Source organism: Lynx canadensis, chromosome B4 (genome assembly GCF_007474595.2).
Source record: "Lynx canadensis isolate LIC74 chromosome B4, mLynCan4.pri.v2, whole genome shotgun sequence".
NCBI lineage: Eukaryota > Metazoa > Chordata > Mammalia > Carnivora > Felidae > Lynx > Lynx canadensis.
The window spans coordinates 95,736,109-95,751,615 of record NC_044309.1 but is presented as its reverse complement, the minus strand read 5'-3'; the positions used below and the strand labels follow the sequence as shown (position 1 = coordinate 95,751,615).

General features: G+C 35.0%; 1 protein-coding gene across 3 annotated transcripts in view; it reads right to left on the bottom strand.

Moving 5' to 3' along the window:
• The window catches only part of TBC1D15 (TBC1 domain family member 15), a 75,125-nt gene that overhangs the window by 39,948 nt on the left and 19,670 nt on the right, over positions 1–15,507 (bottom strand). For all 3 annotated transcript variants that reach the window (XM_030323243.1, XM_032594011.1, XM_030323242.3), the window contains exons 2-4: positions 9,458–9,556; positions 8,842–8,916; positions 3,393–3,531 (exon numbers count right to left, since the gene is read on the bottom strand). In XM_030323243.1, the coding sequence (XP_030179103.1) occupies positions 3,393–3,531; positions 8,842–8,916; positions 9,458–9,556 (313 nt within the window). The remainder of the gene's footprint in view (positions 1–3,392; positions 3,532–8,841; positions 8,917–9,457; positions 9,557–15,507) is intronic.

Genomic DNA, 15,507 nt, shown 5'->3' with positions numbered 1-15,507 from the left:
GGATTACAGGCACCATCACTTTTTCATGGACACTTAAACAAGTATCATTTGAAAGGAAGTCCAGAAAGGCTGAGTAACTTAACTATGCAGTGACCTGCCTAGGTTCCATACCAGTTTAGATAGTGAACACATATCCAAGGCTGGTACTGGATTAAGTACCATGTGCCCATTTGACTACTGTACATCCTATTTCACTGGAATTTATACCACAGAGCTCATAACATCACTACAAGCTAATATCAAAGTGAGAACAATTCTAATTTCCAATGTCTTCCTAAATCATTTACATGTGACTGTGTCTGGACTACCTAGAAAGGATACATACTACTAGGTATTTGCAAAGACCAAAAATATTTTCAAAGCAATGAAAAACTAGATAGACAATTTTTTAAATTAAATTCTTAAATTACACAAAAAGAATTAATCTAAATTAATGCCAGAAAACCATATATGTTAATACATGCAAGCTATATGAATTATCAGGAGTTTGTACATATTCAAAAGTAAAAATTTTACACAGATTTTCCCACATTAATGGAAAAAATACATCACATATGAAATATGAAATATTCATGTATAGAAAATGCCTCACACATTTCCTCACTTGAAGCTCTAATAAACAGTGAAAAAAACATTACAATTCAATTCTAGAAGTCCTTTTACTTGAACATAGTAAGATTCATGAGAACAAGAACTTTATTTTATTCACAATTATATTCCTAATTTCTAGAGGAGTGACTAGCACATAGCAGGTACTCTAAGATGCATTGAACAAATGAATAACCTGGTACCAAGTCAACATAAAAGAAACATCAAGTTAGTCTACCACCAATAGCTAAACAAAAATAGAAATGGTTACAAAGGAAAACTAATAAATCCAAAAGTTAACTCAAAATTTCCTTCCTTCTCTTAAAGAAAGGTAAATAAAACTAATTAGTTCTGATGAACAATGTAACCAAATACATATAAAACATATCTCCAGCACAATGACATGGGAAAACTGACCACAACAGCAGAAGAGTAAAACTAAAACAGTTAAATAAGTCCCTATATGTCTTGAATGGAATCAACACCAAGAACATGACATTTTATTTGGATAGGTGTACAGAACATGACGGCAGTCTGTTGTTGCGGGAAGATACATTTTCAAAACATTTGTTCTGATATACAAAAACAAAGACTGAGCAATAGAAACTCTTAAAAATTGTAAAGAAAGTTAAGTCTCTGACAGTCAATTTTTAAAATGTTTTGTTCCAGGGACACCTGGGTGGCTCAGTCAGTTGAGTGTCCGACTTCGGTGCAGGTCATGATCTCACGGTTTGTGAGTTCGAGCCCCGCTTTGGGTTCCGTGCTGACAGCTCAGAGCCTGGATGGAGCCTGCTTCGGATTCTGTGTCCCCCTGTCTCTCTGCCCCTCCCCAGCTCACACTCTGTCTCTCTCTCTCTCAAAAATAAAATAAACATTAAAAAAAATTTAATGTTTAAATGTTTTGTTCCAAATTCCCTTGTCACACAAAGAAGTAAAAAATATAACATGAAAATTATAATAAAATAAAATTTTACTAGAAAAATGATTCAAAAGTATAAAAATGTTTCATAATGCATAAATTTGAATTTTGAAACATCAAGCTTAGAAAATGTCTCCTTTTGAAAGAAGTTTTGATGAAATATAATTGGATGAAATAATCTAGAAGAGGAAGGGATGGGATGGGACAGAATGCACTGCACTTCATAACTCCTGGCAGACAGGTACATGTGTATGCATACTGAGTTATACTAGGTTCAATATTATTGCTTACTGCTATACACAATCGTAATAGTTTTCAAATACTGGGAAAAAAGAAAATATCTCCTTAACTTTTAATAATTGCTAAATAAAGTCTCCTTACTTTATAAGTCACAGTGCATGGCCAAGCCATATGAGCAGTATTTTGCTAAACTACATAGCTACACACAGGTTCTCAATTCTGCACGTTAAAATCAACAGGACAACATTTGAAAAACAGATGCCTAGGGTCCAGCAGGATGAAATACAGGCATCAGTATTTTTCTAAAAAGCCTAAACTCCCTAGGTGATTTCAGTGTGCAGCCAAAGTTGAAAACTACTAACCTAAAAAGATGTTTATTATCAGCATTTCACATACATGCAATGTTTCTTTCATTTATGAAAACTCACTCCTTTGTTCATTCCCATAGCCTGTCATTTTCAAAGATTCAACAATATTAGATACTATTAGGTACAACCAACAAAACAAACAGAAAAAGATCAATTCACATAAATTAATTCTTAAGACCTAATCTAAAGCAGTTAAAAATCACTTCACATGCCAAATACGCTAAAGTCCTATGGTCTTAATATTTAGTATTGTTCTGGTAAAAATCTTCCCTTTCAGTAGAAAGAGAATACCAAAAAGAAGAAAAAAAAAAAAAAAAAAAAAGCAAAACACCAGCACTGAGCTGACTATAATTTACCAAAGGCTTACAAATTACTATTAACTTCTTCATTACCACCGTTTCTAAGAAATGATATAGTACAAAGGATAACTACTATATATGAGAATGATTCCCCAGGCCACAGATGAAAATCAATTTCACTTAATAACAAGGCTATATAAATGTAGTGTATGTATTCCAGCCAATTTTGGCCAGCTTTTCTGAATTTGGCAAATGTGGATAAATCCTAAATTCACACCAAAATCATTAAGAGATAAAATTAAGCTATAAAACACAAACTAATCACTATGAAAAAACCACTTTAACTCTGTACATGTATTTACTACTTTTAAAAAAATCACAAATAGGCTGGCTACCTCACAGATGGGCTACCTAAATCTTATTTGGGGTAGTATATGTGTTCTGCCAGGCTGTTAGCTTGGGTCTTTTTTGTTATCTACATGTAGATAATCATCACATAGCAGCATAAATTTAAATATATACATGTAATATATAAAGGAGAATAGTCACTGAACATATATAAATAGAAGACTATAATGAGCTGTGAAGATCTCAGTAAGCACTGAAATTAGAACAGTACAGTTTAGTGGTATACTCCATCTCCCCCTGGTGCTTTAGGATGAAATAACATGAATTTTTTTATTCTAGAAAAATGTGCTTGAGAGACATCTAAAGCAAGTTTTTAAAGTGTTTCTATTTTCTTCCATGAGTAACTACAAAACAGAACAAGTATTTTTAAAACCTTTTTTTTTATAAAGTCACAACCATCAAAACAAAAAGAGAGATGAATATAGAATATAATTAAAATATTAAGAGTTATATGTATTAAAGCACGAAATCATCCTTGTGACAGAGGAACATTAAAGAATTTTCTTTGCACTTTTATTTATATTATATTGTAGCAAATTAGTTTAAGCTTTCAAAAGATTTAATTCATACCTCCATTGGTATGTGGTTTCTTTTTAAACGGAACTGTATTGACCATGTCCCACTCTGCTTCATAACTGTTCAGATGTTCCGATCCCCGATAACCTCTTTCCTTTGGGGGCTGTGTCCATTCTACAACTGAACTGGAATCCTAAAAAAAAAAACATACACACACATACACACACACATACACATATGTAACATAAAATATTTAGGAACTAAAACTAGAATTTAATTTCAATTAATAATATTTTCTCAGCTTCTGCATAAACTAAAACTATAGGTTGTGGCAGACATCACTGGTAGGAAAACTGACCACTATTTCCTATCCTTGTTCCTCTCTTGCTTATCTTTACTTGCCATCCACTCCATCCCCCCCCCAAAAACAAGAAAAAAAAGAAAAGCCTTTCCAGACTCCCTTGTAGTTAGGGTTGCCAATGAAATAAAGGCAGAGGTCAACTGCAGGGCCTCTGGAAATACTTTTGCTTTCCTAATAAAAGCCTCATCCCCTTTCCCCTTTTTCCTGCTTTGACTGTAGCCACAATGTCTCAGATTATGGCAGCCATCTTACGACCACAAAAGAAAACAGAGGAGAATCACTCCAAACCTCTAGATTTGCAGTTATTTGAGGAAAATAGCCAATGGTGGCTATTTTATTTAAGCCATCATTGGTTGCATATTTCTCAATAAAAATTAGTTAAAAGCTACAAATAATATATCTACATGTATGGTTCTATACAACTTAACATTTTAAAAGAGAATAAAACCAAAAGTCTAAAATTCAATACTAATAATTTAAACCAAAAAATTTAATTTCTATACAATAAAAGATAGCAAACATAAGCAAGCCTGGGTGAAAATGTTTCCAAAATATATGGCAAAGAAAAACATCTAGAATACAAAAACACCTACACCAAGTTATTTAGAAATTGGCACATAACAAATCTGAAAACCATGCAAATGGTAGGAATAAGCAAGTCAAAGAAGAAATATGAAGCAACAAACATACAGGAAGATGTCCAACTTCAGAAACAGTCAAAGAAAAGTTAAGATGAACTTCAATTTTTTGCTCTATTCAAGTAAAAAATAAAAATATGAAAGACAGTGTAAAGACATGGTACCTCACACTGTTGATGACCATGCTAATTAGTACTGACTCCAAAAGGGCAATAGAGTCATATTTGTTAAGATTCAAACTATGCATGTGTGCCACCAAAATAATTCTCTTTACATCTTCCACTCTAGAGAAATACTAACACATGCATACTAAGAGGCATATGCAAGCATTTTTACTGCAGCATTGTTTATAAAAATGAAAAACTGAAAATATCCTAATATCCATAAGTGAAGGAGTGAATAAACAAACTAGGGGGTAGACAAGGAAATACTAGGCCATAGTTTAAAAAACTAACATATGTTAATATTTATTTACTATTAAATAATAGTAAATAAAACAAAGAAGTTGCAAAACAATGCAGTGTAACTACATGCAGCATGTGCAATTAGCAACACAGAAAGAAAACTAGACAGATAATGAAATGTATACAGACAAAAGTCTGGAAAGATATACACTAAATAGGGACAGATGAGTGACAGGATTCTAGTCAAGCAGGACTTCAATTTCTATTGTCTGTTTCTATTACTTGAACATTTTTACAAGAATGTATTCATGTATTGCTAGTGTAATTCTTTTTAAAAAGGGACAAAGGAAAATTTGTAAGAAAAGAAAGATACTATAAAGGCACAAGAAAAATTAAGAAATAGAAACAGACTGAAAGAAAAGAAAACTAAATGAATGAAATGAATAATGGGGAAAGTTAAGAAGCATCTACAGAATCCCACCAGCACAAAAGTTTGGAATTGGTAGATCAGGTACTTTTGGAAATTAGGATAAAGGTCAAACTAAAAAGAGGACTAACAAAAGTTCAGAAGGCTGGAAGTGTTTATTCATTAAAGAAAGTAAAACAGATTATCTCTGGATTAGGAGAAACCAACCACACTGAATAATGGGATAACACACTGAAAATGAGAATTTATTAAAAGTCCATCTATACAATGAATTGGTGAGATTCCCAGCTCTCTTCCTCCACTCAGTTCTCAGAACACTGGAATCCAGGCTTACCCTCCCAGGCAGGAATCTGCAGGAATTCCAGACAAATGATTAATTAGCCCAAGAGAAAGGATCTAGCTTTAACAGTAGAGATTCCCCAAGGAATTACCAAGCCTACCTATACCTACCTATACCTACAGAGTATAATCAACCACTTTTTTTTGTCTGCTGTTAAATCTAAGCATCACACCACAAAGATTACCAAACATCAAAGGCAAGTGTCTACACAAAAGACAAGGTCCCAATGAAACAAGGGGGAAAAAAGTCAATTAAAAGTAGATTATGTAGAGAGATAAAAACAAAATGCCTTAGGAATAAGGAAAGATATATTCACAAAGAACAGGATGCTATTTTTAAAAAGGACTGGAAAAGGGGCACTTAGAACAAGATGCTCTAGAAATTAAAAATAAAGCAGAAATTAAAAAGGCAAGAAAGCCAAGAACTGAAAGATAAAACTGAAGAAACTTCCTATAAAAATATTAAAAATAGGAAAAGAATTAAAATAGAAATTAAAAATAGGAAAGAAAGGATTAGAAAACTAGAGGACCAGTCCAGGACTACAGAGTTCCAGAAAGAAAGAAAATAGAAAATGGAGAGGAAGAAAAAAATCCTCACTGAAATAATTCAACAACATTTCCTAAGAACTAAGACACAAGTTTCCATATTAAAAGAGCCCATCAAGTGCCCAAAACAATGGATATCAAGGACCACAATGGCTCACTGTGAGGACATCTAAAACACCAGAAACAAAGAGGCAATCATAAAAGCTTCTAAAATGAAAAAAAACATACAATGGATCAGAAGTTAGAATGTTATTAGACTTAACAATAAAGGAAACTTAAAAAACCTAAGGCAGTAATTTCTTTTCAAACTATAATTCTATGCCAGTCAGAATATGGATAGCAGGACCCCTGGGTGGCTCAGTTGGTTAAGCATCAGACTTCAGCTCAGGTCATGATCTCACGGTTTGTGGGGTCAAGCCCTGCATCAGGCTCTCTGCTGTCAGCACAAAGACTGCTTCAGATAGTCTCCCTGTCTCTCTGCCTCTCTCCCGCTCTCTCTCTTAAAAATAACCTATTAAAAAAAAAAAAAAGTCTAAAAAAAAATAAATGTTTTTGTTCTTATGCACCCTTTTTCTCAGAAGTACTAGAGCTTCATGAAAACAAAGGAGTAAAACAAAATAGAAGACAGCACAGGATATAAGAAATGGGGATAAAAACATAGGGAAGAATCCTCAGGACAACTGCTGCACAGCCAACCAAAAAGGCAACCAGGTCAGAATGAGCCTATAAGACGACTCTGGAAGAAAGGTCTCTAAAAGATGAAATCTGAATCTGTGTTTAAATATTCTGAGAAGAAATGTGGAGAAATGAGACTGAGTTTCAAGGGAATTAGAGATAAAATAGAAATAGATAAAATAGATAAAATAGAAATCTCTACCTTCCACAGCGAGAAGTCAACACATGCATGATACAAGTGGTAAATGCATAGTTATCATATAACCCAACAATTACACTCCTATGTTTATTTATTTATTTTAAGACAGAGAGAAAGAGACAGAGCGAGTGGATTTCAGGCAGAGGGAGAGGGAAAGAGAGAATACCAAGAAGGCTCCACGTTCAGTGCAGAGCCCAATGCAGGGCTCAATCCCACAACCATGAGATCATGACCTGAGCAGAAATCAACAATCGGATGCTTAATCGACTGAGCCACCCAGGCGACCCTCTACTCCTAGGTTTTTAAGAGAAAAATATATGTCCATATAGAAATTTTGTTTTGAATGTTCACATGAGCATTATTTATATTAACCTAAAAAAGGAAAAAAAAAATCCATCAACTACCAAATAAACAAAATGTGGTACAGTGCACCCCGTTATCTGTGGTTTTCCTTTTCCACAGTTTGTTATCTACAGTCTGTTACACACAGCCAACAATGGTCCAGAAGCAGATGATCCTCCTTTTGACATATTGTCAGAAGGTCAACAATAGCCTAACACTACTTCACGATGCCTACATCATTCACCTCACTTCATCACGTAGGCACTTTATCATTTCACATCATCACAAGACAGGTAAGTACAGTACAATCACGATTTTGAGAAAGACCACATTCATATAACTTTTATTACAGTATATTGTTATTATTGTCATATTTTATTATTAGTTATTAGTGTTAATCTCTTACTGTGCCTAATTTATAAATTAAACTTTATCATAGGTATGTATAGGAAAAACACAGTATGTACAGGGTTCAATACTATCTGTATTGATAGTATTCAGGCATTCACTGGGGGTCTTAGAACATATCCCGCATGGGTAAGGGGGGATTACTGTATATCCATAAATGCAATGTTGTTCAGCAGAAGGCAGGGAAGGAAGGCAGGAAGGCAGGGAAGGAAGGCAGGAAGGCAGGGAAGGAAGGCAGGAAGGCAGGCAAGAAAGAGGGAAAGAAGAAGGATGGATGGACTGAGAAGTGCTATAACATGGATAAACCTTGAAAACATTATACCAAGTCAAAGAAGCAAGTCACAAAAGGCCACATACTGTATGATTCCATTTAGATGAAATGTCCACAACAGGCAAATTCTCAGAGATGAAAAGTAGATGACTGGTTGCAAGAGGCTGGAGTTAAGTGGGAATGAGGGGTGTACTACTAAAAGGTAGTTTCTTTTTTAGGAGTGATAAAAATGTTCTAAAATTAGATATTGGTGATGGTTACACAACTCTGTAAATATATTAACACCACTGAATTGTACACTTTAAAAGAATAAATTTTATGGCATATGAATTATAGCTCAAAAAAGTTATTTTAAAATGGCATTCCTTGGGGTGCCTGGGTAGCTTAGTTGACTTAAGCATCCGATTTCAGCTCAGGTCATGATCTCATGGTTTGAGTTCAAGCCCAGAGCCTGGAGCCTGCTTCAGATTCTGTGTCTCCATCTCTCTCTGCCCCTCCCATGCTCACACTCTGTTTCCCCCCCTCTCTCAAAATTAAACATTAAAAAATAATTGTTTTAATGGCATTCCTTATACTGGAATAAATAAATAGCAAAAACAAAAACATAAAAATAAAAATAGCATTCCTTGGGTGCCTGGGTGGCTCAGTCAGTTGAGCATCTGACTCTTGGTTTTGGCTCAGGTTACAATCTCACAGTTCGTGAGTTCAAGCCCTGCACCGGGCTCTGCACTGACAGCGTGGGGCCTGCTTGGGATTCTCTCTCTCCCTCTCTCTGCTCCTCCCCTGCTCATGCTCTCACACTCTCTCTCTCTCAAAAATAAATAAATAACCTTTAAAAAAAAAATTCTTAATAGCATTCCTTCCTTTAGTCATACCCTTTCTTTTTTAAATACCTTTCCAGCGTAGAGAATACTAGAAGAATCTAAAGCATCATCCAATGGTCTCCAGTCCACTATTACTTCAGCATCCTAGAGAAAGAAATTATGGACTACGGTTACTATTCAGCAATATCTTACACTCTTAGTCACCTATGTGTAATTCCCTGAACCCAAAATGAAAATTTTAAACCACTAAATATTAGCATTTTAAGTATGTAATATCATAAACTATTTGATAATTGTTATATAGATTTTTAAACTATTATTATTCATTATAAAAAATTTACATTACTGCAACTTTTACATAAGTTTTATAATAGTCCATGCTATTTTACTGGCTATCTAAAGTTACTTTTTTTCTGGGGTGCCCGGCTGACTCAGTCAGTGGAGCACGGGACTCCTGATCTTGGAGCAGTGAGTTTGAGCCCCACACTGGGTGTAGAGATTACTTAAAATCTTTTTTAAAAATTTTTAATTAAGTATTTTTTTCTAACATCATTTTCATGTTAAATTTACAACCACTGTTCAATTACATAATTTCACCTCACACATGAAATTCAAACTAACAATGCCCTAACGATGAACCACTGCCATAAACAATCATAAATAAAATCATTTACTAGAAACCCACCTTTTCTAACACACGTAATATTCCTGAAATCAAGCTGTCTTGGTCATTGGTCTTTCCACAAGATGAGTGAATATAGACCCCTTCCTGTTCGTATATAATCTGGAACAGCAAAAAAAAAAAAAAAAAAAGAATTAACCACACATTATTAAGTACTGTTTCAACATTTGTTTTAAAAAAGTGAGATATTTTCCTATAATGCCTGAACCACATTTCTGATTATTTCATATATAAATGTATTATTTGAAAAATACCACTCAAGTTTAAGAGCACTTCAAACTAAGACAAACTGGAAGGAAGTTTGCTTTGTTATGTATGGAAGTTTGATTTAGTGATAATCACAACCTTGATCTTCTCCATAAACAAAAATGCTATGTGTCTCAAGCAGATTCCACTTAAAATATATTATTAACAAACATTAAGCAAGATATTGGGTTCAAACTGAAAAAGGATCTGAAAATACTCAAGAATAAGAACAGATGAAATGCAATAAGGAATCACTGCTTTCTAACTATTCCTAGAATAGCACGTTTTACTGTAAGATTTCAGTGTGTTTTTATAGCAAAATGGCATAGAAATTCAGGGAATAATATGGGAATTTTAAAGAGTAATGATGAGGACCATCTAGGAACGATTAAAGTAGTTCAAGCACACAAATATTTATTGAATACGTAAAACACTATAGTTATATAAGTATGATTAAAACATGGTCCCTGAACAACATCCTATGGCAACACAAGGGAGACTTAAGTTAATTCCTAAGTAAACTGAACCATACAAAGGTAAGCCTTATTTTCTAAAAGCATAATGTTATAAACTAAGATTCCATTCCTGGGACCCATTTTAAACCACTAAAAATTTTTTTTCATTAGGAAAATAAGTAAAAGAGAAATAAAATAATCACTTCTAGACCTAAGTATTTTTGACATATATAAGTTTAGAACAAAGTGCAGTTTCCATTTATGTAGACATTTTCTTTAATTCCAGTACAATTAACATAGTTATATTAGCTTCAGGCGTACAATATAGTGATTCAACAATTCTTTACTCAGTACTCATCATGGTTAAGTGTACTCTCAATCTCCTTCACCTATTTCACCCATCCCCCACCCACCTGCCCTCTGATAGCCACCAGTTTGTTCTCTACATTTAAGTCTTGGGTTTGTCTTTTTCTTTGTTCGTTTAAATTCCCCATGAATGAAATCATATGGTATTTCTTTCTGACTTATTTCACTTAGCATTATACTCTCTAGATCCATCCTTGTTGAAAATGGCAAGACTTCATCTTTTAAGGGCTGAGTAATATTCCACTGTGTGAATGGGGGTGGGGTGTGTACACCTCATCTTTACTCTTTCATCTATCGATGGATACTTGGGCTGCTTTTGTATTCTGGCAATTGTAAATAATGCTGCAATAAACATAGGGGTGCATATGTATCTTTTCAAATTAGTGTTTTCATATTCTTTGGGTAAATACCCAGTAGTGGAATTACTGGATCATATGGTAATTCTATTTTTAATTTTTTGAGGAAATTCCACATTGTTTTCCACAGTGGCTGCACTAGTTGGCATTCCCACCAACAGTGCATGAGGATTTCTTTTTCTCCATATCCTCGCCAACACTTGTTTCTTGTGTTTTCAAGTTTAGCCATTCTGACAGGTGTGTGAGGTGGTATCTCATTGTTATTTTGATTTGCATTTCCCTGATAAGTGACGTTGAGCATCTTTTCATGTGTCGGTTGGCCACCTGGATGTCTTCTTTAGAGAATGTTTGTTCATGTCTTCTGCCCATTTAATTGGATTTGGTTTTTTTTTTTTTGGTGTTGGGGTGCATAAATTCTTTATATATTTTGGATACTAACCCCTTATCAGATATATCATTTCCAAATATGTTCTCCCATTCAGTGGGTTTCTTGTTTTGTTGATGGTTTCTTTTGCTGTGCAGAAGCTTTATATTTTGATGTGATCCCAATAGTTTATTTTTGCTTTTGTTTCCCTTACTTTAGAAGACATATCTAGAAAGATGTTGGTGCAAATTCAAAGAAATCACTGCCTATGCTTTCTTCTAGGGTTTTTATGGTTTCAGGTCTCATATTTAGGCCTTTAATCCATGGTAAAAGAAAGTAGTTCAGTTTCATTCTTTTACATGTAGCTGTCTAGTTTTAGTAGTGCCACTTGTTGAATAAACTTTTTCCCATCACACAATTTTGCTTCCTCTGATGAAGATTAACTGAACATATAATCATAGATTTATTTCCAGGCTTTCTGTTCTGTTCCACTGATCTGTGTGTCTCTTTTTGTGCCAGTACCATACTGTTTTGATTACAACAGTTTTGCAGTACATCTTGATATCTGGGATTGTGATACCTTAAGTTTTATTCTCTTTCAAGAATGCTTTGGCTATTCGGGATCTTTTGTGGTTCCATACAAATTTTAGGATTATTTATTCTAGTTCTATGAAAAATGCTGTTGGTATTTTGATAGGGATTACATTAAATCTATAGACTGCTTTGGGTACTATGGACATTTTATATTTATGTAGAACTTTTATTAATATAACCACATCACTATTCAGAATAGCATGTGGACCAACAATGCAAGACAAGCACCATCACAACCTATCACCATCACACCCTAGTTACAAATGTAAATGGGTATGGGGCAACTGGGTGGCTCAGTTAGTTGAGCATCCAAGTTCTACTCAGGTCATGATCTCACAATTAATGAGTGCGAGCCCCACATGGGGCTTGCTGCTGTCAGTGCAGAGCCCACTTGGGATCCTCTATTCACCCTCCCTCTCTGCCCCTCCCCTGTGTGCTCACGCTCGCTCTCTCTCTCACTCTCTCTCTCAAAAATAAACTTTTAAAAATGTAAATGGGTACGCATTCTGTTGTTTTTAGTTAGCATTTATGGAACACTTATGCACCGGGAACTCCGCATATCATAGCTTAATCCCTACAACTCTAGACCACAGGCTCTATAACTGTATCCTACTACATCATTAGAATGAGAAGCCCATTTGTGTTCATGAGAAAACTGAAAGAGAGGTTAAATAACTTGTCTAAGGTTGATGACACAAATACTAAGGGGTAGTTAAGGAGTAGTGTGGAGATTAAAATCCTGGCAGTCTGACACCAGAACTGTGCTCTTAACCACTACATTAAAAAGCACCACATTACTTTTACTGCCTGTCCTGTGTTGTTAGCCACTTGTGATACGAATTTGTACATTAGGAAAAGAGTCCTTTTAATTTAGTAATCAAGATCAGAGAGAAATTCTGATCTCAAAAACCCAAGGTAGCATTCAATGTAATAGTTGTTAAGCACCAGACCAGCATTAAGCAGAAGGCAAAGACTGGGGACAGTATGAGTTGGGAAATGGTGGGAGACATTCTGTATTATTTGTATAAAAGTAAAAACTTTCAAAGTACACAGATTTATTCACACATATGCATAAAGATATGTTTAAGACTATTCACAGTATTATTTACACCATCAGGGGAGGTGAGGGAAGGAGGAAAGAAGGGAAGTTATGAATTTAAATATCCCACAGAGGGAAATGATCAAATATATCCTGGGTATTCATTCTACAGAGAATACTATTTAGCAGTTAAGAAAGAATATGGTACATTAAATGAACAGAAAGACACAGAAAACAGCCAATTACATATAGTATATGTCATCTACATTTTTTTTTTTTTTAAGTTTCTCTAAATCTCTGTAATACACAGAACAAGTTCTGGAAAGACACACTTAAAGCTGTGAACAGGGGCGCCTGGGTGGCTCAGTCGGTTGAGCGTCCGACTTCGGCTCAGGTCATGATCTCGCCATCCGTAAGTTTGAGCCCCGCGTCCGGCTCTGTGCCGACAGCTCAGAGCCTGGAGCCTATTTCAGATTCTGTGTCTCCCTCTCTCTCTGACCCTCCTCCATTCATGCTCTGTTTCTCTCTGTCTCAAAAATAAATAAACGTTAAAAAAAAAAAATTAAAAAAAAAAAAAAAGCTGTGAACAGAAGTTACTTGAAAAAAGAATGGGATGTGGAAAGGCTGAAAGAGAACTGTAACCGTCTATGTTAATGCCTCTAACTGACTTGAATATCTTGAAGTTAAAATATAGTTATACATTGCTTCAGTAATAAAAAAATGATTTTAACGAGTAAAGTGGAAAAAGGGAATTCCAGAAGTATAAGCTATAACCTTTCCAGACTTCAGCTTATCAATTTTTAAAACAAGAGGTTAAACTGGATAATGTATCTGAGGCCACAATATGGAAGTAGGAAAAGGTTAGGAGGGGAAAAAAAAAATCCCTTAAAATTTCAAGTTTTTGTGACAAATAGATCAGAGACATACCCCGAAACTACACGTTAGCATAATTTCACCTAAGACTCAGCTAATAGAATAATCAAGAGCTTCATAGTTCTCATAGTAGAAAAAGTGACACTTATTTACCCAGAAAAGCTTGGTATCGTTAATAACATAATCTAAGATTCTGTGATACCATTAACACTTAACAGATTCTGGAACCTTAATAAAGTAAGTGAATCCTAAAGAGTCAAATAAAATACCTAACTGAAGCACATTAAGCAACTCTTTCTTTCCCATACGTATGTTGGCCAAGTGTTGTCTGTTCTCTTTTTCATTTACGAAAAGGCTGAATTTCCTAAGTAATTTAGCTGGGAAAACACCTAAAAAGCATGATAGTACTAGGTATCTTATGAAAAAGTCCAAGCTGCACTCATTCCATGTTCTGTGTTCCTTAACTCTTTAGTACTTTTTGAGGGACAAATTACATGTCCAAATATTCACAATCCCAAACCAAGACTTGTACTGTCTTTAGAAAGCAGTCATATTCGGCTAATTTGAAGGCTGTGATGTTAACCGATACAAATTACTAATTCTGCCAGCAATGGGATGAAATTAATAAATTTACCTTACTGAGCTCCTAACCTTTATTAAGTCTTGTAAGACTTAAAGGGACAAAAAAAAGTTCTAGTTGCATCAAATATGTAATTTACTTCAAATATTAAAGTTAATGATAGTTTAAAATTTTTTTTAATGTTTATTTTTGAGAGAGAGAGAGAGAGAGAGAGAGAGAGGCAGAATACAAGCAGGGGAGGGGCAGAGAGAGCAGGAGACATGGAATCGGAAGCAGGTTCCAGGCTCTGAGCTGTCCACACAGAGCCCGATGTGGGGCTCGAACCCACGAACTGGGAGATCATGACCTGAGCTGGAGTTGGTCGCTTAACCAACTGAGCCACCCAGGTGCCCCTTAATGATGACAGTTTTAATTATTTCTTTTTTTTGAAAAAAAAATTTTTAATGTTTATTTTTGAGAGAGAGAAAGAGCACACAAGTGGGAGAGAGGCAGAGAGAGACACAAACAGAATCCAAAGCAGGCTCCAGGCTCCGAGCTATCAGCACAGAGCATGACAAACCATGAGATCAGGACCTGAGCTGAAGTTGGACACTTAACTGACTGAGCCACCCAGGAACCGCAACTATTGACTTTGTTTTCAAAGCAGTCTGATGTCTTTTGATCCTCATAGCTAAACTGAATGTGTCAGAAATAGACCTTATTTCCATCTCCATTTTACAGAAGAATAAACTGAGACACAAAGCTATTCAGTGACTACTCAAGACCACATGCACATCAAAGGAAGGAGTGGATTTCAGATTTCCTAACATCTTCATCCATTAAATCTCAATTGTTACTGCCTCAAGAAACTACCAGAAAAATTCCACATGGTTTCCCTACAGAAAAGCAGTTTCTGAAATTGCTTAGATGTAGAAAATAATGCTGTTTAGGCCTAAAAGCAATTTTTAAATGTCTTTAATTTATAAAGCAATGCAGCAGTTAACTAACAATTGGGCCTTTTAACAAAAACTCTTGGTTTCTCTCCCATCCGAACTCCTACTAAATAGTACACAAAAGAAATTTGTAGGCCCTTTTGTAACATGCATTTATTTTATTTATTTTAACATTTATTTTTTGAGAGAGACAGAGAGAGACAGAGACAAAGCGTGAGCAGGGAAGATACAGAGAGAGAGGGAGACAA